Raw genomic sequence first — 24,503 nt, forward strand, 5'->3', positions numbered from 1 at the left:
AGCATTTCACATACGAGCTCGGTGCCGGAACGGATTAAATTCATAAATCGAGGTTTCACTGTATGCTTATCAGGTGCCTTATAAGTTTAAAAAATACAATAATCTATTTCATTTAGCTCTAAGATAATGCATTTTCAATGTTATTTTGATATGGTATGGGTGTCCTCCTCATTGGATCTCAGCAAGACATTGTTGGTTGACAATTTCTGTTTCTACTAAATAATTCTTGTGCACTTCTGCATGTTGTTTAGCAGTGTTCTGTTGTTATTAACTGGTCCTGGATACTACTTCACATATTAACTTGTTCTTATGAGACTTACGAGCAACCTTGAGTCATCTGTGATTGGCCAATTATGTTAACTGCTGCCTGAGTGGATTAGGCATCTCTGTCTGACTACACAAAGGAGTGAGCTCAGCAACAACACAGATAGGCAATGCTCACCATCCTGTGTTGTGAGTTCATGTCATAGAGGTGATCCTAGATTTGGCCAAATTAAACATTTCTGGACTCAAAATTAAAGTTCTTAAAGTTAAAGTTCTCTATCACTTATCATGTGTATCCAGTTTTGTCCAAGTGGAATCCCCATAGCCATTTAACCCATTACAGTGATTGTGTAGAGGAACTTAAGAAGTGATAGATATAATAATAAGACCCCCTTTGAAAAATATGGTTAATAGGAGTAACAGACTGTTCATTCATTCATAATCTGGTTCAATTTTAGCACAAGTCAAATAAGTGCCTAGCCTACTATACATATACAGTGAATTTTTTGAGTTACGACCCCAATTTCGTTGGAAAATTTGACTCGACTTACGACCTTGGCTTCGACTTGTGACTTTATTGATACACGTATGGGTCGACCGAGCATGTGGTTCCTGGTGGCACGGACAATCCCGCCTCAGTTTACTAGAGCCGCCCACTTAGTGACAATCGCACTTGTAAAGAATTTTATTGGTTTTGTGCTTTTTTGTTCTTTGAACATAAAAGTAATTATTATATATTCATGCCATGGGTCCCAAGAAAGTCAGTGGTAAGGTTCAACCTAAGAAAACATGTGAGAATGACCATAGAGGAAAAACAAGAGATCATTCATAGTGAATGAATGTGATGTCTCACTACAGAAAAATGTTAAAATGTAGGGAAAAACAAGTCTCTATGGAAAGGTTCTTAGTGAGACAAACAAGCAGTGAACCACAACCAGGTCATAGTGGTATGCAGGCAAAATGTAGGAGAGAGAGTACCCCAGAGACGTCATCACTGCCTGATGTTATAATGGAAGGGGACTCCCCTTCCTAACAGTAACACCTCTTCTCCAACCCCCTCCTCCTCACCGTCTTCCATACGCCAACAAGAGTCCTCAATAAAGGTAAGATATGCATACTGTATTATAGCTAGTACAAAAAGAGTGGTATTTGGTATAAAGTGTATTTTTCAGTTACCTTACTGACAGGCTCCAATGTGTTTCTGTGAATAATACAATTTCTCCCACCCTACTCATCAACATTGGTGTTCCCCAGGGTAGCATACTTGGCCCTCTCCTCTTTCTCATCTACATTAATGACCTTCCAAATGCCTCCCAACACCTCAAACCAATTCTATTTGCTGACGACACAACCTTCATTTACTCCAGTCCTGATCCCCTTGCTCTAAATGCCACAGTAAATACTGAGCTTAATAAAGTCCATCTGTGGCTAACTGCCAACAAACTCACCCTTAACATTGACAAAACTTTCTATATTCTGTTTGGCAATAAATCCTCTAATCAAATAAATCTCAAAATAAACAATACCCAAATTTGTAACAAATTAGATGGCAAATTCCTTGGCATTCTCATTGACCACAAGCTGAACTTCCAGGGACACATTCTAAACATATCAAAAAAAGTTTCAAAAACTGTGGGCATTCTTTCTAAGATCAGATATTATGTACCACGCCCTGCCCTGGTGACTCTTTATTACTCCCTTATCTATCCATATCTCAACTATGGTATTTGTGCTTGGGGCTCTACTACCCAAAATCACTTACGTCCTCTAATTACTCAACACAAAGCTGCTATTAGGACAATATCCAATTCTGGCCCCAGACATCACTCGGTACCCCTACTCAAATCTCTGAATATGTTAGACATTAAGTCACTGCACATTCTCTCATGTGTATTATACATATATAAAACGCTAAACTATAATGCCAATCCTGATCTTAAAAGCTTCATAGAAGGTTGTAACAGAACCCATGAGCACCACACCAGAAATAAATACAGTTTTGATATTCCTAGAGTACGACTTAATCAAACCAGAAATGCTCTACAAATCAAGGGGCCCAGAATGTGGAATGACCTTCCCAACCATGTTAAAGACTGTACCTCTCTCAACCAGTTTAAGTTAAAAACGAAGCTATACCTAATAAATTCCCTGTAACTCACCTTACCCCTCTGTTGTCAACCCATGTATGTTTTTTGTTTTTTTTTGTTTTTCAAATCAACGCTGTTTGAATGTAATTTTCTGAAATAATTTGTAATTGTATTTGTGCTGCTTTTTCAACAATGTTCCCCCCTCTTTTACCTCTATTTTTATTTGTACTCAACACATCTTATTCTTTTTACCCATTAGTTTTAAGCTTTAGTCATTAACGTTTTTCCTGCCCGGAACGCTTTGCGTAATAGTGGCTTTAGGCATTGTATGTACTAGCTCTATCTATAAAGCCAACAAACTTTGTAAAATCTCTTTATGTATGTACCTTACCAAAATAAAAATTATTATTATTATTATTATTATTATTATAGTTAATTTTTTAGGGGTGTGGAACGGATTAATTCAATTTACATTATTTCTTATGGGAAAATTAATTTTGAGTAACGAATTTTTGAGTTACTCTGGGAATCGTCTCTGGGAACGGATTAAATTCATAAATGGAGGTACCACTGCATACTTGTGTGTCGTGTGAGAAGATAAGTGATTTATCTTTACGTATATATATCAGATGGGACTTAGACTGTGATTATGATTTTGCCATTGCTACTAATCCTTCTGCATCACTGGTGCATATGTGTGTGAAACCACATCTCCAGAGTAGCCTGCACATAATTAGCCATGTGCAGCCATTGTGTGCTGAAAGCTAAAGCAGACAGAGTATTAAACCTTTCATCTCCTTGAGCTGAGTCGATGAATCCCAAGGGAAGGATCACCATCCAGTTAGTGCGGCGTAAAATGTCAGAGTGGTGAGGCTGGCAAATCAGTAAGTGTTAAATACATGTGATATTGTGCTATCTTTTACAGAAATTGTGTTATACTTATCATTGTTGTGTGATTTTATTTGCACTTCTGTGATAAGATATAACTGCATTGTTTGCATTTTTATCTGACAAGTGTATTATAGTGTACCATTGTATACCACTTAATTTCCCTTGTTTTGCCAGTGCCAAAGAGAGTCATCACAAGTGTTAAGTTAGTTCAATCATTTTGGCTTACAAGTGGCTGAAGACTGTGCTCTTTTAAGTATTCTGGCCTGTTGGGATATCATCCTGCTAGCTAAAGCTCATTGTATAACGTTTGCTGCTGTGATACTCTCTCCCTTAATGTAACAAAGCCAAGTGTAATAATGTTAAGTTTCTGTAATAAACTAGTGTTTTGTTACATATGCTTTCTATTAATCCCTTTCCAATTACTACTCTCATGTAACATAATTACCTCACTTAAGGCAGTCTTGAGTACAGACCTGAGTAGAGCTGCCTTACAGCCTGCATGCCTGCATCAAACAAATTTTGATGTAAGAGCTTCATCATCGAATGCCCTATAATGTCTGTAGTTAGGGGTAAGGCAATGGGCCTCGCCACAATATTACAACATCCTCGTGCCAGAGATTATCACTCATTGTATTTTCTCAACCACTGATGTGTCGGTATCTTGTCGCTTGCTCTAGTGACGATTATTCCTTGCATTCATGGTCTGCATTAGGAACACTCTGTGACCCCTGTTGGCTCCTGTACCTTTCCAATGTGTTGCAAGTATTGGATCTATTACTCATTTAAGTAATTAGCAAGTGGCTATTGCAAGTGCATAGTTGCAATCTCAGGTCTCTATGAAATGCCAGTCATTACATCTATCAACATTTTATGCACCATAACGAATCAATAAACAGTTTTAGTGGGTGTGGTGATGAAACCAAAATACAGCATGGAACACACAATATCAGCAGTCGACACCATCAGACATCACCTGATGCAATGCTTCCAATATACTATGCATATTACTAAGACTATCCACAGAACTGCTATTATTATTATCATATTCCTGTTACTAAATCCTGAATATAAATCCATTTCCACAAGTTTATATTGCAAAGGAGCATGAGGTCGTTTCGTGATGTGTGGGTGCACAAAACAATGGGTAAATGCTTTGTCTCACTTGCCTCATGCTGTGAACATAGTACTGTGTTCATTGATATCTGAAAGTTGTACATAATCTTTATCACAGTCAGGATCATTTATGACACTATTATCACAAAATAATTGCAGTTACTTATTTTATTCATCACTATTAAGTGGTGTTGTGGTCCCACCCTACACAACTGTGCTGTGAGCTCCAGCTGCATGTACCAACCTTGGTCACTCTGGCAGTACTGAGGCTCACACATATATCTCCAGGAGAGATATAGGCAATTTTTTCAAGAGGGCATCTATTTACTGGCATCTTGAGGAACAGAATGTGAGTCCAGTGTACCCACAGGAGTTTTGAATCTAGTGATATGCAGTACCGAGCACTTTGGAGGATGTTGATCCTGACAATTTCTTCAAAAGGTCTGATGTAACACAAACAAGCATACCACAATGCAGGACTGAAAATAGGAGATGCTTTTCCACCCACAGGGTTATAAACCCATGGAACCACCTACCCACCAAAGCCGTAAATGCTAAAACTGCTGAACTTTAAAATCCAGCAGGAAAAAATCATCAAGACAAATGGGAGGACCTTTGTCCCCCCATTTGTCCTCCAAGTCCTGAATTTACCTGAGACACTAGATTATTTGTGGCCTTTAGGTACATTCAGGTAAATTCTACCTAGGCAGTGACTTAACAGTGTAATTATCTGTGTAATTACTTAACATTTTCATCCAGTGGGGACGGATATTGCGTCCGTAAATAACTCAACAGATATTCGGCAGTGATGCATTTGGCATCCAAAATTCAAATATTTGTTAAAATTCCATTTTTTCCCAAATATTATGGGACAAGATTTAAAATGCGCGCCTTTTGATTGTGAACAATTTTATACCAGAATGAATGACGTAGCATGAAAATTGAGGTGAGAAAACTCAACAGAGTATACAAATTTTAGTGTAGGTGTTGATGTGTGGATGTGTGCTCACTCACGGGTAACGCTTGACCGATTTTCAGGTTTGCTGCGGGTGGTACGCCAGGAGTTTTTTATCTTATATGCATATATTTCTTAAGAGAATAATGTTGTGAACAATTTGATACCAAAATGAACGATGTAAAGCTAAAATTGACGTGAGAAAACTGAAATGAGTATACACATTTTAGTGCAGTTGTGCGCTCACGGGTAATGCTTGGCCGATTTTCGGGTTTGCTCTGGATGGCACACTGTTTTTTTTTTTTACCTTATATACATATATTCCTTTAGAGAATATTATTGTGAATAATTTGATAGCAAAATGAATGATGTAACACGAAAATTGACTTGAGAAAACTGAAAAGAATATACACATTTTAGTGCAGGTGTTGGTGTGCGGATGTGTGCTCATTCACTTGTAACGCTCTGCCGATTTTCGGGTTTGATACGGTTGACATGCCGGGCTTTTTGACCTTATATGCATATATTCCTTTAGAGAATTCTATTGTGAACAATTTGATGCCAAATTGAACAATGTAACATGAAAATCGATGTGAGAGAACTGGAAAGAGTATACACATTTGAGTGAGGGTATTGTGGGTGTAATTACCTAAGTGTAGTTAAAGGATGAGAGCTACGCTTGTTGTGTCCCATCTCAACAGCACTCTTTGTCATATAATGCTTTGAAATTACTGACGGTTTTGGCCTCCACCATCTTCTCACCTAACTTGTTCCAACTGTCTACCACTCTGTTTACAAAAGTGAATTTTCTTATATTTTCCTTATATGCATATACAAGAAGAAACATGGGTTGTGAGATGTACATACCATTGGTGTTCCTACATTCTTGCAACACCACTACATCTTATCTTGAGGTTACCTTGAGATGATTTCGGGGCTTAACGTCCCCTTAGCCTAAATGCCTCCTTTATGTTACCCATCCCTAGGAAGAAGCCCGTAGCATCTAACTCCCAGGTCCCCGGGAACTCCCAGGTACCTATTTACTGCTAGGTAACAGGCTTCATATGCCATAGAACATATTCTATGTTCTTGCTTCATCATATGTGCGGATACGTGCTTGCTCATGGGTAACGCTTGTCCGGTTTTCGGGTTTGCTGTGGGTGGCACCCCGGGCTTTTTGAGTTTAAATGCATATATCCCTTTAGAGAATTCTGTTGCGAACAATTTGATAACAAAATAAACAATGTAACACAAAAATTGACATGACAAAAATGAAGTGAGTATACACATTTTAGTGGGTTGCTTACTCATGGGTAATGCTCATCTGATTTTCAGGTTTAGTGCAGGTAGCACGCAGAGCTTTTTGACCTTATATGTATATATCCCTTTAGAAAATATTATTGCAAAGAATTTGATACCAAAATGAACGATGTAACACGAAAATTGATGTGAGAAAACTGAAAAGAGTATGCACATTTTAGAGTAGGTGTGCGCTCATGGGAAACGCCAGGCCCACCTTGGGGTCAACTGGGATGCGGAAGTGTTAAATATAGATACAGGATGAGAGCAATGCTCATCGTGTTCCAGCATTTGTAATATTTTCGCCCTGGAGCTTATCGGGCTAATGTATGTTATATTAGACCGGGACATTAGCTATGGAGTTCAGACCTACCGGGGACCAGCACCATAACCTGGCTCCCTTCAGAGAGATTTCAGGGAGCAATAGCCCTGGAAAACCCCCTTATGGTTGGGGTTTTTCCTTATCTGCCATCGACCGGGGTTAGGCACCCAGAAAGGTAGGCATAACAAAACAAACCCCACATGGTAAGAAACTAAAACAAAAAAAATGAGCAGAGAGGTAGAAACTCCCTATAATCCTAAGGAAACAAGCAAACATCACACTTTACTGCCGCGCCGATTGTCCACGCAGCCCTCCCCACCCCTGAGGGGGGAGGGAAGGACTTGGACCTCACCATGCCAGCTGCCTAGCACCAGTTTGTAAGCAAATGTCAACTGGGTCAGACACTTCTCTGGCCTCAGTTTCTTAGGCGCTGTTTGCCTTCGTGGCATTCACTGCTGTGTGTTGTGTTGTGCGGTGGTCAGGTGATCCTCATCAGTACCGAGGCTGCATGCGCTTAGGGGCTTCCTTCCCTAAGCTCCCTGTGAGTACTGCCCCTGCATGACAGGGTTATCTTCCCTGGGGCGTTTGGGAACCATTCCCGTAGAGGTTCTTGCTGCTCGACTTTTGCCTCGCCCTTGGGGCCAGCTGGGGCTTGGGGCCCTTGTTTGGCCATGGGAAGGGACTGGTGTTGTACTGGTTAGAGCGTCAAGGTGTTGTGCAGCCTGCCACCTATACAGCGACCGGTTTCTGTTGTCTCTGGGGATGGTGTACTTTTGCAGGGATTTTCTTTTGTTTTTATTTTCTTTGCCTGGTGGGGGTCTGCCTAGTGTGGCTATAGTTCCACTGGCAATGAGTCACAATAATGTGGCTGAAGTACGATGACCAAACCATACACTAGAAAGTGAAGGGACGATGACGTTTCGGTCCGTCCTGGACCATTCTCAAGTCCATTGTGGCAGGAGGCAGGAAACACTACCACTCCACTGGTAGTGTTTGGTGGCCTTCTACTAGGAGCCGTTGATTGTACACATCGCAGGGGTTTTCAGTGTTGCATTTACCCCTTGATAGCTTGGGTGTTAACCGGTTAGCAACACCTTGCCCAGGGTTTCCCGTAGTAGTCAGTCTACAGTCAGTCTACGGGCCCTGGAAAACCTTGTCGGGGCTTGGTGGACCATTGGATGTGTCTTCTGGGTTCCATCCTGTATTATGTGGGTTCGTTGGTTGCTGTGCTCTTGTCTCAGGGTGACGATCAATACTTTTACCTCCGTCATGCTGCCTGTTGGGTCACTGATACCTTGACCCAGAGTCTTGCGAGAAGTGTTCTCTGCTTGTTCTCCAGTACTCTTCTGATGTCCTTACTATTCAGAGTACAGGCGGCATTCATGTTGCAAGCTAGGTTTAGGTTGCTGCAACGAGCTAGGTTGGTTTTCCACCCGGATGCCCTGGAGCCGCCCCATTTTGGTTAGGTGTTGTTTCATTTCCCTCCCTGTTCCCGGCTCCTGACCATCTGTAGGTTTCGGGATCCGGGCAGGGTTTAGCTGGTGCCGAGACTCGGGCAGCTTCGGGGACTGCCCCGTTCGGGTTGGGGACGGAGGTTTTCGAGCCTGTTCCTCCTGTCAAGGCTTCTGGATCTTACCAGCAGCCCTTTCTATGCTGCCTTTCCCCTGGACTCTTCCTTTTCTTTAAGGGCAGAGGACGTTGAGGACGGCTCTTCCCCGGGTCCTCTGTTGCATGTTCCCGGGGCTGTGGGGAGTGCTCGCTTGCAGTTCTGGGGCTGTTTGCCCCTGCCTGGGTCTTCTGCTTCTGGGCGGGGTTTTTCATCCCTCTAGTCTGCTTAATGCCCAAATTGGCTTGCGTGTTTTTGGCTCTGTTAAGTCGGCCACGGCTCCTTGGTTTGGTGGCCATTTTTTGTTCTGCGGATAACTCTCCACTAGGCCACCAGGGCGGCGCAGCGGTTTGTTTACCTCAGCCAAAGTTTGGGAACTTGCATTTTAGTTGAGTTTTTCACTTCTTTCAGGGGTTTTATCCTCCTGTTGCAGTTTCTTTGCTTTTCTGTTTTTTTTTGCCCTTCTTCTGTTCCTCTGGGAACGCTTGGGTGTTGGTTTTTACACTGTTGCATTTTCTGTCTATTTTGGGTCTGTGCCCTAGGGTTTGGGCTCAGTGCTCCCACACCTTGTCTCCCAGTTTTTGGTCTGTTTTGGCCGTTTCCCTGGGGGTTCTGTCTGGGTGCTGTGTTTTGCCCTGCTGTGGTGTAACTCTGCCGGTAAATGTGGTAGTTTGGGCTCCCCTGGGTTCTATTCCGGGTTCCTCTCCTCGTAGCTCTTGCCCTTCAGTTCTGGGAGCCACTTAGTAGCATGTCTTTGCACCTTTTCCAGTTTGTTGATGTGCTTCTTAAGATATGGGTACCACACAACCGCTGCATATTCTAGCTTAGGCCTAACAAAAGTCGTGAACAATTTCTTTAGTATTTTGTTATCCATGTATTTAAAAGCAATTCTGAAGTTAGAAAACATGGCATAGGCTCTTCGCACAACATTCTTTATGTGGTCGTCAGGAGATAGTTTTCTATCTAGAACCACCCCTAGATCTCTTTCTTTATCAGAATTCTTTAAGGATTTCTCACATAATTTATAGCTTGTGTGGGGTCTATGTTCTTCTATTCTACATTCCATAACATGGCATTTATTCACATTAAATTCCATTTGCCAAGTGGTGCTCCATATACTTATTTTGTCCAGGTCTTCTTGAAGGGCATGATAATCATCTAAGTTTCTTATCCTTTCATTTATCTTAACATCATCAGCAAACATGTTCATATAATTCTGTATTCCAACTGGTAGATCATTTATGTATACAATGAACATCACCGGTGCAAGAACTGAACCCTGTGGTACTCCACTTGTGACATTTCTCCAGTCCGATACAATGCCTCTGATTACTGCCCTCATTTTTCTATCAGTCAGAAAATTTTTCATCAATGTTAGAAGCTTACCTGTTACTCCTCTAATGTTTTCCAGTTTCCAGAACAACCTCTTATGTGGAACTCTATCGAAAGCCTCTTTTAGGTCCAGATAGATGCAGTCAATCCAACCATCTCTTTCCTGTAAAATCTCTGTAGCTCTATCATAGAAACTGAGTAAATGCGATACACAGGATCTTCCAGATCAAACACTAAACTGTCTGTCTGATATTATACTATATTATTTCTCTCCAGGTGTTCTACCCATTTAGTTTGTATTATTTTTTCCAATATTTTGACTATTACACTTGTCAATGATACAGGTCTATAATTGAGGGGGGTCTTCCCTGCTGCCACTTTTGTAGATTGGAACTACGTTAGCCTGTTTCCACGCATCTGTTGTACATGTATGTATGTGTGTGTGTATTTATATATATACATTTTCTTTCAGAAAGGATTCCGTTCCCTTCGCTGTTGATTCACTTGGGAAGCAACTTGCTCTATTGGCTCTCGCTTGTGGTAGTCTTCTGGCCTCTGGTGTCGTCTGGCGGTTTCTTCCCCTTTGGGGGGTTCAGGGCTAGCGGGGTGGACGTCTTCACCTGCGCTTCATCATGACATCTTGGTGTGGCTGCGTTTAGATGTGGTCATTCTGCCCCCATCCTTCCGAGGTTCCCCCCTGTTCTAGTGCAGACACGGGCCTTGCAGTTCTTCTAGACTTATGCAGTCTGTACCCTGGATTCTTTGCTCTCTTCGGAAGACTGTTGTCTCTGGTCCGGCTTCTGTTGGGGCCGGGTGCTTGGACGGTGTCCCTGGATCTCCGGGTCACTTCTTGGCACATTCCTCTCCAGGGTTCCGGGACTGGCACAGTTCGTGGTGGGGCTTCAGGCTTGCCACTTTTGTTGCCTTCCCTAGTTTGTAATTTGCACTGTGTATTTACGCATCTTTACCGGATCTCGGTGACCTGTTTGCATCTGCCCAGGATTCGGTTTCTGGCCTACCTCGACGATTGGCTGGTGTGGGCTCCCAGTCAGTCCGCTTGTCTGCTCACCAGGGGTATGGTTCTTTCCAGATTGCCGAGTTCGGATTTCTGGTCATCTGGAGGCCACTCCATCTGGTTTTGTCCCGGGTTCGGACTTGGCTGGGTCTTGGTTAAGACTCTTGGACAGCTTCCTTGTCTTTCCCTCCAGAAGCATTGCTGCGGCTGTGGTCCCACCTTTGGCTGTTCATGAGGTGGTCCTGGGTCACTCGGCAGTTGCTTCAGCAGTCGTGTGGGAGTCTGAACTTCGCCATTCTGGTCTGCCCGTCAGGTCGGGTTTGGCTTCAGCGTCTGTTCGGTACCTTCAGGGACTTCCCTTCCGCCTCTCTTGCAATCGTTGGGTTCGTCCTCTGGGGCTCTTGTGTTGGTGTTGCGTCACTGGCTTCCTCTTTGGGGTTTTCGGAGTTTTGTGCCTTGGGGATTCCTCGAACCTTCGCTTGATGTGTTCTCGGACGGGTCATCTCTCGGCTGGGGCTTTGTGGCCAGTACTCACCAGGCCGGCCGGGGATGAGGGGGTCTGTCCGTCCTTCGGGCTCACAGCACAGTTCAGGAGTTCGTGGTTGTCTGGTTTGCGCTTTCGGAGGGTTCGGGTCACTCAGGGCTCTCCCATCCGGCTCCATTCGAACTGTTTTTTGGTGGTTCATTGGTGGAACCACGGGGGATTGTCTTAGGTCCTTGACTTTTGGGGTTGGTCCCTTCGAGTGGCTCATCTGCTGGATCCTAGGTTTTCGGCTAGCTGTGCGTTTCATGTCTGGGGTGTCCTACGTCCTGGCGGACGGCCTGTCTCGGTTCATTCCTCTGTTCACGGTTTGGCCGGTCGTCGCCAACTTGTTTCGTTGGCTCTGCTGGACATGAGCTTCTTCATGTCCGCATGGTCTCGGCGTCTCCCATTGTATGTGGCGCCCTTACATCGCCTGCAAGGCGTTGATGGTGGATGCCTTTGGCAGGACTGGTCAAAGTGGAGTTACCTATTCATCTTCTCCCGGTCCAGCTGTTGCTTCGGGTTCTAGCTCGGTTAGAGTCCTTCCCAAGGAGAGTAGTCCTCGTGGTTTCTTGGTGGCCAGCCCAGCTTTGTTTTCAGACACTGCTTGATAGGTGTCCAAACCCAGGGCGTTTCCCGCGGCTCCGCCTCTTTCGGCAGGTTGGACCTGTCCTGTACGTGACTGGTTCGGCCTTCTCCACAGCTCTTTGCGTCTGCTTTGCTGATGTAGGTGTATCATCACCTCTGTGGTGATCAGGTGGCTTAGCTGATGGTGTTGACATCACATCCGCCGAGTTCCGTACCCTTCTCGTGTTGTTTCACCTCCGGCCTGCTCATACGCCGCCTGAGCCATCCTCGTCCCTGATAAGGGTGCCCTTTTATCCTTACTCTCCTCAGTTTGTGGTAGCCCCCTCGGTTCAAGATTGTTTTTCAGAGGCCATACTTTCTTGGCATTGCCCTCTGTGGGTTGGGTCAGGGAGCTTCCGGCTCTCCTCCGGCACAGAGGTTTCTGCTCTTTTGGTACTGGTGGTAGGTTTGTATGCTTGCAGCCTTTTTCCATCCTTCTGGCGACGGTCGAAATGGCTACTTTCCGGAGGGGTCCTGGGGTTTTTGATGCTTGGTTGGTTCGGCCGGGGGTGCGACATGTGTTGTCTGGTTGCGGCTCTTCGCCGTTACCTGCGTGCTGTGGCTGGGGATGTACATTGGGTTGATCTGGTTCCCTCGTTCCCTGTTCAGGGCTCAGATCTCCAGGTCGTCCCCAGTTTTCTTTTGTCTACCAGCCTGCGATCTATCCTTGCTCCCATAGTATTTGGACGTTTGTAGCTTTCGCTGCCGTGTTTAGTGACGTCTTGGGCTCATTTTGGTCGCGAGGATTTGGGGGTCGCACAGGTTCCTGGCTGCCCGTTCATTTGTGAGCGTGTCTGCTCCTGTGCATTCTTATGTTGCCTTGGGTTGCAGGTTGCTGCCTGTTGTCTCAACTTTCTGGCGGCCGCCTCCCGGGTCAATCCTTTCTTTTCCTTCTTTTTGGGTATGAAGCTCCAGGGAGCCGTAGGGGCTCCCCCACAGAAAACCAGCATTGAATGTAATGAAACGCCATTTTCTGGGTGAGCCCCCAGAGGCTCCATAACAACCCTCCCTCCCACCTGTTGGCTTTTTTTTCGCGTTGGTTGAAGCTTAGCTTCCCAACTGGTGCAACTGGCGCAGTGAGGTTCAGGGCCCCTCCCTCCCCCTCTCGGGGTGGGTAGGGCTGCGCGGACAATTGGCGCGGTAGTAAAGTGTGATATTTGCTTGTTTGCTTGTTTCCTTGGGATTGTAGGGAGTTTCTACCTCTCTGTTCATTTTTTGTTTTAGTTTCTTACCATGTGGGGTTTGTTTTGTTATGCCTACCTTTCTGGGTGCCTAACCCCGGTCGATGGCAGATAAAGAAAACCCCCAACCACAACGGGGTTTTCCAGGGCCATTGCTCCCTGAAACCTCTCTGAAGGGGCCAGGTTCTGGCGCTGGTCCCTGGTAGGTCTGAACTCCATAGCTAAGGTCCCGGTCTAATGTAACATACATTAGCCTGATAAGCTCCAGGGAACCTCTGGGGCTTACTCAGAAAATGGCATTTCATTACATTCAACGCTGGTTTTTTTGGGCACTTTTGTTTCCTTAGCTTGAATCTAATACCTTTTGTTTTTTAAGTTGCATGTTTAAAAAAATTTTCTTTCACAATTTTGTCAATTCTTGTTATTATTTTTATGTAGTGATCATATGACCTCTTTTCCTCCTATCTTCTAGCCTTGGCTATTCTCTCCGGTAGATCATTTATATATAGATAATAAACATTACCTGTGCAAGAACTCAACCTTGAGGTACTCTGCTAGTTACATATCTCCAGTCTGGTACATTTTCTCTGATTATAGCTTGCATTTGTGGGAGAGATGGTGCATATATGTGTAATTACCTAAGTGTTACAGGATGAGAGCTAAGATCATGGTGTCCCGTCTTACCAGCACTCTTTGTCATATAACGTTTTGAAATTACAGACCGTTTTGGCCTCCACCACCTTCTCACCTAACAATTTCCAACCATCTACCACTCTGTCACTGTTTGCAAAGTGAATTTTCTTATATTTCTTTAGCAGCTTTGTTTAGTTAGTTTAAATCTATGACCTCTTGTTCTTGAAGTTCCAGGTCTCAGGAATTCTTCCCTGTCAATTTTCTCGATTTCTGTTTTTATCTTGTATGTAGTGATCATATCACCTCTTTTTCTTCTATCATCTAGTTTTAACATATTTAATACCTCTAACCTCTCCTCTTGTCCTTCAGATCTGGGAGCCATTTAACTGCATATCTTTGCACCTTTTCCAGTTTGTTGATGTGCTTCTTAAAATATGGGCACCAAACAACCGCTGCATATTCTAGCTTTGGCCTAACAAAAGTCGTGAACAATTTCTTTAGTATTTCGCCATCCATGTATTTAAAAGCAATTCTGAAGTTAGAAAACGTGGCATAGGCTCCTCACACAACGTTCTTTAATTGGTCCTCAGGTGACAAGTTTTCTATCTAGAACTACCCTAGATCTCTTTCTTTATCAGAAGTCTTTAAAGATTTTTCACATAATTTATAGGTTGTGTGGGGGTCTATGTTCTTCTATTCCACATTCCATAACATGGCATTTATTTACATTAAATTCTATTTGCCAAGTGGTGCTCCATATACTTTTTTTCTCCAGGTCTTCTTGAAGGGCATTACAATCATCTAAGTTACTTATCCTTCCTATTATCTTAGCATCATCAGCAAACATGTTCATATAATTCTACATAAACCATCTAGTAGATGGTTTATGTAGACAATGAACATTACCGGTGCAAAAACTGAACCCTGTGGTACTTCGCTTGTGACATTTCTCCTGTGTAATACACTTCCTCTTATTACTCCCCTCATTTTTGTATCAGTCAGAAAATTTTTCTTCCATGTTAGCAGCTTACCTGTCACCCCTTCATTGTGTTTCAGTTTCCAGAACAACCTCTTATGTGGAACTCTGTCAAAAGCCTTTTTTAGGTCCAGATAGATGCAGTCAACCCAACCATCCCTTTCCTGTAAAATCTTTGTGTCTCGATCATCGAAACTGAGTAAATTCGATACACAGGATCTTCCAAATCGATAACCATACTGTCTGTCTGATATTATATCATTTCTCTCAAGTTATTCTACCCATTTAGTTTTTATTATTTTTTTCCAATATTTTCACTATTACACTTGTCAATGATACAGGTCTATAATTGGCACACTCTAGTCAACTTTATGGTAAAAGAATTGCAACCTGGGGTACACCTGCACTCACTAGGATTCCCGAGGCCTTAACCGAAGTCGAACAATTCCCCATGTTCTTAGGCTATGTCGTCCAGTAATTCTACCTATGACACCCCTTTCAATACACAATTCAGGGAATTATATGAAACCCTGGTTCTGCTTCACTGGAAGCCTCAGGAATCCTAGTGGCTGCAGATGTATCCCAGGTTGCAATTCTTTTACTACCATGTCGTGGCACAGTTGAATAGAGTGTGCCTTGGAACACCCAGCACATTTACAGGGTCAGGCCCCGTTTTGCTATTTGCTATTTATGCTATTTGTATCACAGAACATGTAGAACATAGACACATACACATAAATTTCTTTCTAGTATGCACACAATATTATTTTAAGAATAAAACGTACTTTTTGCTTTTATTACATTACATACACACATTATAAACAACTAAGCGGGTCTGGTATGTGTGGTAGTGAATTGCATAGTTCCACACACACTATGTACTAGTGCTGCAAAATGCCTCTATTATACTATGCACATCACTAACTCTAGCCACAACACTGCTGTTATTATATGGTTCCTGTCACTAAATCATGAATATGAATCATTACTTTAAGTTTATTTTGTAAAAAACACCACATGAGACCATGCAGAAGGCATTGCAGGATGTGCAAAATAGGCCCGTTGAAAAGCAGAGGTGCAATAAGCATCTAGAGAGAGAACTCGAACATCAAAGACCTAAGACTCTTAACCTTTAAACTGCGCAAAATGTCATATGATGTGTGACATTGAACTCAGTTTTTTAAATTTTCTGAAACTCTTTCAAATGTTTTGTGCATAATCTACTAGGCAAATGCTCCAACTTTGTCTAAATGATACCAGTGTAACTTGAAAAACAAGAAAATAAAAAATAATTTTAAAATTGAATATTGAAAACTTCAGATTTTGAAATCAGCTGCAAAAATATAAAAATATCACCAACTGTTTATTTGATGTTATTATGTTCTCAGAATAGCATATGATCTTCATTTTCATATATTTAGAATATAGGTTTTCAGTATAGTTATACTATAAAAAAAAATTGTCAATATGGCATTTGAAATATATGCAAATTTAGACAACAAAAATTTATAACTCCAAACTTTTGGAGTTTATGAAAAATCAATACTATAGGGATTGTAGAACAGATAGCTGTGCACACTATATGTAAAAATGGTGAGAATCGGTCAGAAACTAGATTTTTGGATACTGAAGTACGTTGAAATTCTAGTTATAGATATAATTAAAGTTGAAGTTATCGACAATGAATACGGCAGTTCTAATTCATGAATTTACTTGTATGTTATAATGAACATTGTTTGGTATTTATACTCAAGTATGTGAAATTTGTAGGTCAATGTCTGTAGAAATGAAGTCAAGAAAAAATACCCCTCCCCAAAAAAACTAAATACAGTATAGGGATAATTCAAATAATTATAATGATCTAGGGAATATATTTAGGGTATACTTTATATAAGTAAAATTCCCTAATTTTGTCCCTAATCATGAAAACAACCTAAAGAAACAAGGAAAATAGTCTTTGAAATCTGTGAAAAAATTAGCCAAAAAAAATTCAGTGTCCCAAGTTCTGAGAGTTGTAACTGATTTATTTGTTGACTAATTTAATTCTGGCTTCACATATTTAGGGACAAGTATGCATTCTCCAGAATGTAAAGGTTAAAACAAATTCAAATAATAAACAAAGGAAAAAACCTAAAAACCTAAAAAAAATTTCCGCTGAAAATTTTTTTTTTTGGACATTGTTGAAGGTAACTGATAATAACATTGGGCAATGTATTTATATGATATATAAAAAATAGAGAATAAAAAACATAATTACTCATTATTATTTGTGTTATTATGTATTACTCATCAATGCTACTAAGGCACCAGCTGTATATCCACTTTGTGGACACTTCTTACTACTATTCTTCTTCTTTGTGCGTCGGACAGGTGCTTGCATCTCTTTATTATTGCATTATCCATCAGTTCCAGTTAATAGGAGCTGTTCTCTTTATCAACAAACCTTTTTTTTTTTTTTTTAATATTCGTCTAAAACCAATTTCTGAAAATATTTTGATGAAAGTTTTATGACGCTGAAGCCAATAAGTTGGAGATTTGTTTAATATTTTTAAGTAATTTTTACAAAATTTGAATATTTTTCGAATTATTCCCCTCTTCAATGTCACACATCATATGACATTTTGTGCAGTTTAAGGGTTAAACACTCTTTCCCTACACATATGGGGCATAACTGGCCGACCTTTCACAGTGTTTGAAAGAAAACTCAACAAGCACCTTCAAAGGATACCTGATCAACCAGGCTGTTACTCGCATGTCAGTCTGCAAGCAGCTGCATCGAACAGACTGGTTGATAAGACCAGCAACCAGGAGGTCTGGTCAGAGACTGATCTTTGTGGACATTGATCCTCGAAATCTCCAACTGGTAGTCAACAGGTAAGTAAAGGAACATGATGCCTGGTTTCATATGTAGATGCACGAGACCACAATTGTGTGCAGTGAGTGTCTGCCTCCCACTGTGAATATCATAATTAGCATTGTAATTACATAGGTGTAATTACCTAATTTATTAGGTAACTACATTTTATTATTTACAATATAATTTACATTCTATTACTTAAAAGTATTGTGTACTGATATCTGAACCTTGTTCATAATCTTCATCAGTCAGGCACTTCTATAACACTATCATTGTAAAATAATAAGTTATTTATTTATTTTATCATTATTAAGTGATTCTGCAAGCACAAGCTTCATGGTGGTATTGTGAGCTGATGCAGTATGCACAACCTGTGTTCACCCTCTCAGTAATGAGGCCCTCACACCCAGGAGGGATGTTCACAGCTTTTCCAAGATGGTGTCTGTTTATTGGAGGCCTGAGGAAGCATTTGTGTGTTCCATGTACACAGCAAACTTTTAAATCTTACACAGTACTTTAAATCATCACTCATTGACTCATGTATTAGGATTAGATATGGCACGATCATCCCTGTTTGGCGCATTCACTTGAAGGGTTAAACAGTCAAGCACTTGAACTTTAAATTATTCAAGTTTCATGTTCCATATAACCATTTAATCTGAATTCCTGTTTGGGTTACAAGGTAAAAAATTGGTAAACACTCAAACATGAATTCATTTCGATTAATCAGAGATTCAAGTTACAGAATTCTAATTGTTGAGCTTTTATGGTATCTTTGTTTAGTAAGACAAAAACACAAAATATTTGGATAAATAGTTTCAGTTTTGAGCAAAGTTCAAAACTTAAATGGTAAATTTTATTGTGAAATGAGATAAGAAAATTGTAAATACTGTAGTATAAGCCCCTGTATGTTTCATCAAGTGTAATTTTAAGTTCAAATTTTCTATTAAAAATCCAGCATTGAATGTAATTAGATGCCTATTTTTTGGTGGGTTCCCTCAGTAGTTCCCTCAATCTAGCCTTTTGGTTAGCTTCAGGAAGTCACTGAGGAGGAGCTCTCCCAGAAAAGTGCATTGTAAGGAGTTTTTTTTTTTATCATTTATGGGTCTTTTTCTAAATTTAGCCATAATGCTGTGTCAGGTTATATATCTGAGATGGTCTACTCCAACTATTGTTTATAAATATATACAGTATCTTGAAAGTACTCGAGTTGATTAATATTTTGTTCATGAATGGTGCTAGCATTATAAAACTAAGGTCATTATGTACATTATATTACATTGACTACTTATTAGTATCCCTGTCAAAAGGGTCATGCCAGATGATTTTATTATTCTGTGTTAAGTTTCCACCAATCCTTAACTCATATACCAGACATCTTGCTCAATGTCTTCTTGGCCATTGCTGTGGATAACCTGGCTGATGCAGATGCATTAGGTGATGCTGAGGAAGAGGAAGGCAAAGAAGGGGAAGAGGTAAGTGGAAGTGTGTAGATGAAGGAATTAGGGGGGGAAAAAAGGGGGGGGGCTATAAATAAGGCTTTCGAGTGTAGGTAAAATTCTCCTTTTTGTGTAAGTGATGCAGCTACTACCTTATGTGATGTCTTGCTCTCCCAAGGTAATGACCTAACAACAGCCAGGCCAGGTTGAATATAACCCCATTGCAAATATTCCCAGTAAGCCAAAAGTGTTGAGTCACAGGAAATTTCTCAATCCAGTAAAAAAAAAAACCTAGTAAATTAATTTGCCTTCATTCTAAACTTCTTCCAAGCAATACTTTTCCTTAATTAATGAAACTGTCAAGTCTTGCTTTGTAAATTGCAGAGCTCTCTAAACTCTGTAAATTGTTGGAGCCTGTCAGCTGAGTGGACATAGCTCTGGGTTTGTAGTCCTAATTAAGGGTCCGGGTTCGATCCCAGGTGGAGGCAGAAACAACTGGGCAGAGTTGATCACCATCAGATCACCCTGATGGACCAGTTCACCTAGCAGTAAATAGGTACCTGGGAGTGAGACAGCTGCTACAGGCTGCTTCCTGGGGATGTGTGTGAAAATTAGGATTAAGGACTTGCTCAAAATGCTATGCATGCTAGTGGCTGTACAAGAATGTAAGAACCTTGTAATATAAATAAATAAAATAAACAAGATTTTTACAGCAAGGCAAAGTATTAAATGTATAATCCAAGCTAAAACAACTGGTCTTAAAAATTAAAAAATATTTGAACATTTATAAATGTATTTTACCTAGTTTGTGGTTTGAACCTCTTTCTCTTAACTCTTCACAAGTGATGTTGAGTTTTTCTAATACCAAGATAACTGCTATCTTCCCGTCAAACACACTACAAAACTACGACATTGCTACAATGTTCAAACAAGGTTTAACACCCAACAATTGTAACAACCAATATAGCAAGTTGTAACAACGTTCTGTATGTCATACAAACTTTATAACAAGATGTAACAACTTTATTACAAGTTGTATCAAGAGAATCATAGGGACCTTTACATTATGTGTTTGCAGGGTTACCCTTTACAAAAAAGTAGCATACATTGTCCTCTAGATACATCTTCTTCAAGATAGCTGAATTCCTGGGGAGGTATCCAGGGTTGTCTTATATTTTTGCTATGGAGGTAAGAGAACAATATATGAAGCTCTGTCACTAACATAAGGGGTGATGGTGTTAATTGTTCAGCAAACCAGATGAATACTCTGTTTCCACTTATTTTTTCACAATTAGTTCAAATACTTCATTTGTTATACACTGCTTCACCTTGGGTGCTGCGAGAATGTGCAACTGAGCTGAGCATTCCACTCCAATTAATATTCCAGATATCCTTGTGCACAGGAATTTTAGCAGATACAGTATAAGGAAAAAGGCAAACATAGTACCAATTTATAAAAACGGTAGTTAAGAGGAACCTCTAAATTATAGACCTGTATCACTAACAATCGTGGTAGTCAAAACACTAGAAACAATAGTTAAAGCCAAATGGGTTGGAAACCTAGAGAGTAATGACATTAATAGCCAGACAGTATGGTTTTCGAACAGGAAGATCCTGTGTAACAAATCTACTTGACTTTTATGATAGAGCCATGGAGATACTGCAGGAAAGAGGTGGCTGTTCCTGTCATTTTTCTTGCAGTTGTAAAGTAGCCGTCACAACTGCAAGAAAAATGACAGGTTGGATAACAAGAACTTTTCACACTAGAGATGCTACACCAATGATGATACTTTTCAAAACGCTTGTGCTCTCTAGAGTGGAGTACCGCTGCACAATGACAGCCCCTTTCAAAGCTGGAGAAATTGCTGACCTGGAGAGCGTGCAGAGATCCTTTACTGCTAGAATCCACTCAGTAAAACATCTAAATTACTGGGACCGACTAAAGAGCCTAAATCTGTACTCCCTTGAGCACAGGCGGGAGAGATACATAATAATTTACACATGGAAAATAATTGAGGGGCTGGTCCCAAACCTGCATGCAGAAATAACATCATATGAGACCAGAAGACATGGCAGGATGTGCAGAATACCCCCGTTGAAAAGCAGAGGTGCAACAGGTACTTTGAGAGAGAACTCTATCAACATCAGAGGCCCTAGACTGTTCAACATGCTTCCACTACACATAAGAGGCATAGCTGGCAGACCCCTCACAGTGTTCAAGAGAGAATTGGATAAGCACCTCCAGGAGATACCTGATCAACAGGCTGTGACTTATACATCAGGCTGTGAGCAGCCGCGTCCAACAGCCTGGTTGATCAGTCCAGCAACCAGGAAGCCTGGTCGATGACCGGGCCGCGGGGACGCTAAGCCCTGGAAGCACCTCAAGGTAACCTCAAGGTAATGTGACTTTTATGATAGAGCCATGGAGATACTGCAGGAAAGAGGTGGTTGGGTTGACTACGTCGATCTGAACCTAAAAATGCCATGTTATGGAATGTGAACTAAGAGAAAATAGACTACACTTAGCCTACATATTATGTGGAAAAGAATTACAGAACTCAGATAAAGAACAAGACTTAGGGGTGGTTTTGGATAGCACGCTGTTGCCAGAGGAACACATAAAAAACGTTTTGTGTGTTGTTCTCTAACTTCAGACTTGCTTTTAATTATATGGATGGTGAAATACTAAAGAAACTGTTCATGAATTTTGTGAGACCAAAATTGAAATATGCAGCAGTTGTATGGTGGCCAAATCAGAAGAAGCACACAAGGAAACTGGAAAAAGTGCAACGGCTTGCTACAAAATGGCTTCCGGAACTGAGGAACATGAGTTATGAGAAGAAACTAGAGGTGTTAAAAAGAGGTGATTTGATAACCACTTACAAAATACTAACAGGAATCGACCAAATTGACAAAGAGGAATTCCTGAAACCACCATCAATACAAACAAGAAGACACAGATTCAGGCTAAGGAAATAAAGGTTCTGAAAAAAAATTAGAATGTATTCTATTGCAAACAGAGTGGTAGACGGTTGGAACAAGTAAAGTAAGAAGGCGCTGGAGGCCAAAGGCGTCAGTAGTTTCAGAGTGTTAAACAATACAACAAAGAGTACTTGGATGTAGGGACACCACGAGCGTAGCTCTCATCCTGTAACTACACTTAGTTAATAATTAAAATTAGGTAATTACTGTTTTTTTGGATCCTGGTAGATGCAGTTGACTCAATCCTCTCTTGCAAGATGACTTTGGTGCTATCATTAGAGATAAGTACAGACTATTTGTTACATAGGACCCTCTGATTTGAAGCATCAGGTTGAAAGAAACTCTGCCCATTTGTTTCTGCCTCCACCGGGGATCGATCTTGAACCTCAGGACCACGAATCTGAAGCGGTGTCCACTCAATTGTCAGGCACCCAGATGTTGAAACTCACCCCTAAATTGACTTGCTCACCCCCAAGGTGACCTAGTCCATATTATACTACTTAACAACAGTCATCATCATTCATAAATTGTTAAATAATTAACTCTAGTCTGAATATGAAAAATATATAATGCAGTCTTCTATAGTGGAAGCCAAAGAAACGTGTAGTTGAGTCATTTAAAACAATCATTGACTATTTATTGACTATACTGTAATGTTCTTGAAACACACACATTACTTAAACATACCACAGGTACTGTAGATTCCAATAAATAATCTGTCAAAATTTAGGATTAAATATATCAGAGACGAGTGTGTCAATTTAAGATAACCATTTAAGATAACTAATAAACAATTGAATTGATAACACAATAAATTAATACAGGTGGACAGTGCCTTACTGCATATTCAGTTCATCAATTAGGATATTTTAGCTTCTGTAGACAATGGAAAGTACAAGTACTCTATGCAGTATGGTTAATTGTAACAAAAATAGGAAAGACTAGTCAATCAACTAATCCTTGATGCTATTAAATACAACATAATGAACTAGCTGAATCAATTATGGCTTTCAGCAACATGTTTACAACTACAGTACTTACAACAATAAATTTATATGGTGAATGATTTACTCTTCAAAAACTTTGACTCCCAACAGTGAAGTGTTGGAAATTAACTGCCTTACATTAGCATATCATAACACTAATGCTGGATATTTATTGTACCCTAACTTAAAGTCACGAACAGTTTCTTTAGTATTTTGCCATCCATATAATTAAAAGCAAGTCTAAAGTTGGAAAGCAACACATATATTCCTGTCACAATGTTCTTCATGTGTTTTTCAGGTGACAGCTTACTATCCAAAACCACCCCTAAGTTTTATTCTTTATTTGAGTGTGTACTTCCTTTTCACATAATTTGCAAGTTGTGTGTGGTCTATTTTCTTCAATTCCATATTCCAAAACATGGCATTTATTCACATTGAATTCAATTTGCCACTTGGCACTCCAAGCACTTATTTTATATAGATTAATTTGAAAGGCATTACAATCATCTGCATCTCCTATCTTCCCCAGTATTTTAGCATCATCCACAAACATGTTAATATAATTCTTTTTTCCTTCTGTTATATCGTTTATATAGGCAATGAACATTACTGCTGCAAGAATTGAGCCCTGTGTTACATTCATTGTTAAATGTAATGAAATGCCAATTTCTGGGTGAGCCCCAGTGGCTTCCTGAAGCTACCATCTACTAGGTAGCTTACGAGCAGCCACCAGACTTCCAGAGGACTGATGTAGGTGCCATCTACTAGATGCCATTAATCGTGCAGTACCCTGGCCTACCGGCATCCCAGAGCTGGAACCTGGTCCCCTCAGATAGGTGCAGGGAGCCATGGCAAGACGGGGCCGTAGTACCCAAAGGGGCCTGTAACCGAACCCAAATCATACTCATACAGGGAAGGGGGGTAAGAAAACCCCCTCCCCCTGCAACAATAAGCCCCGCAAGGAAGGCAAAAGCACCCAAGCGGGGTCAAAGGGGGCCCAAGGCCTCCAGGTTGACTCCTCTTCAGCCCCGAGATCCCCCTAGTCGGGACCCAGGGCAGAGCTGTCCCCCAAACCCTCTACCCCCTGAAGAAAAGGCAGAGTCCAGAGGAAAGGCAGACAAGAAGGGGGCCTGCTGGTGGGACCCAGAAGCCTCGGCAGGATGAACCAGCTGAAATGCCTCCGTCTCCGACCCGAATGGGGCAGCCCCTGAAGCTGCCCAATTCTCATTACCAACCAAACCCTGTGCCGACTGAAACCCTCAGATGTTTGGGAGCCGGACACAGGAGGGGAGGTGCAGGATGAACAACAGGGGAAGGACGAGGGAGTGTGGACAGAACCAAAGTCGAAGTGACTAACGCCCCCAGGTCTGGGTCCCTATAACCAAAGCAGGGCAGTCGCGGGGCATCCGGGTGGG

The 24,503-nt window shown here is 41.2% G+C and overlaps 1 protein-coding gene across 1 annotated transcript in view; it reads left to right on the forward strand.

Annotated features, from left to right (window-relative positions):
* Window positions 1–24,503, forward strand: part of LOC123758842 (Ca[2+]-channel protein alpha[[1]] subunit D) — a 797,128-nt gene that overhangs the window by 270,914 nt on the left and 501,711 nt on the right. The window contains exon 18 of the mRNA XM_069338501.1: window positions 19,056–19,156. Within this exon, the coding sequence (XP_069194602.1) occupies window positions 19,056–19,156 (101 nt within the window). The remainder of the gene's footprint in view (window positions 1–19,055; window positions 19,157–24,503) is intronic.

Source organism: Procambarus clarkii, chromosome 1, assembly GCF_040958095.1.
Source record: "Procambarus clarkii isolate CNS0578487 chromosome 1, FALCON_Pclarkii_2.0, whole genome shotgun sequence".
NCBI classification, from domain to species: domain Eukaryota; kingdom Metazoa; phylum Arthropoda; class Malacostraca; order Decapoda; family Cambaridae; genus Procambarus; species Procambarus clarkii.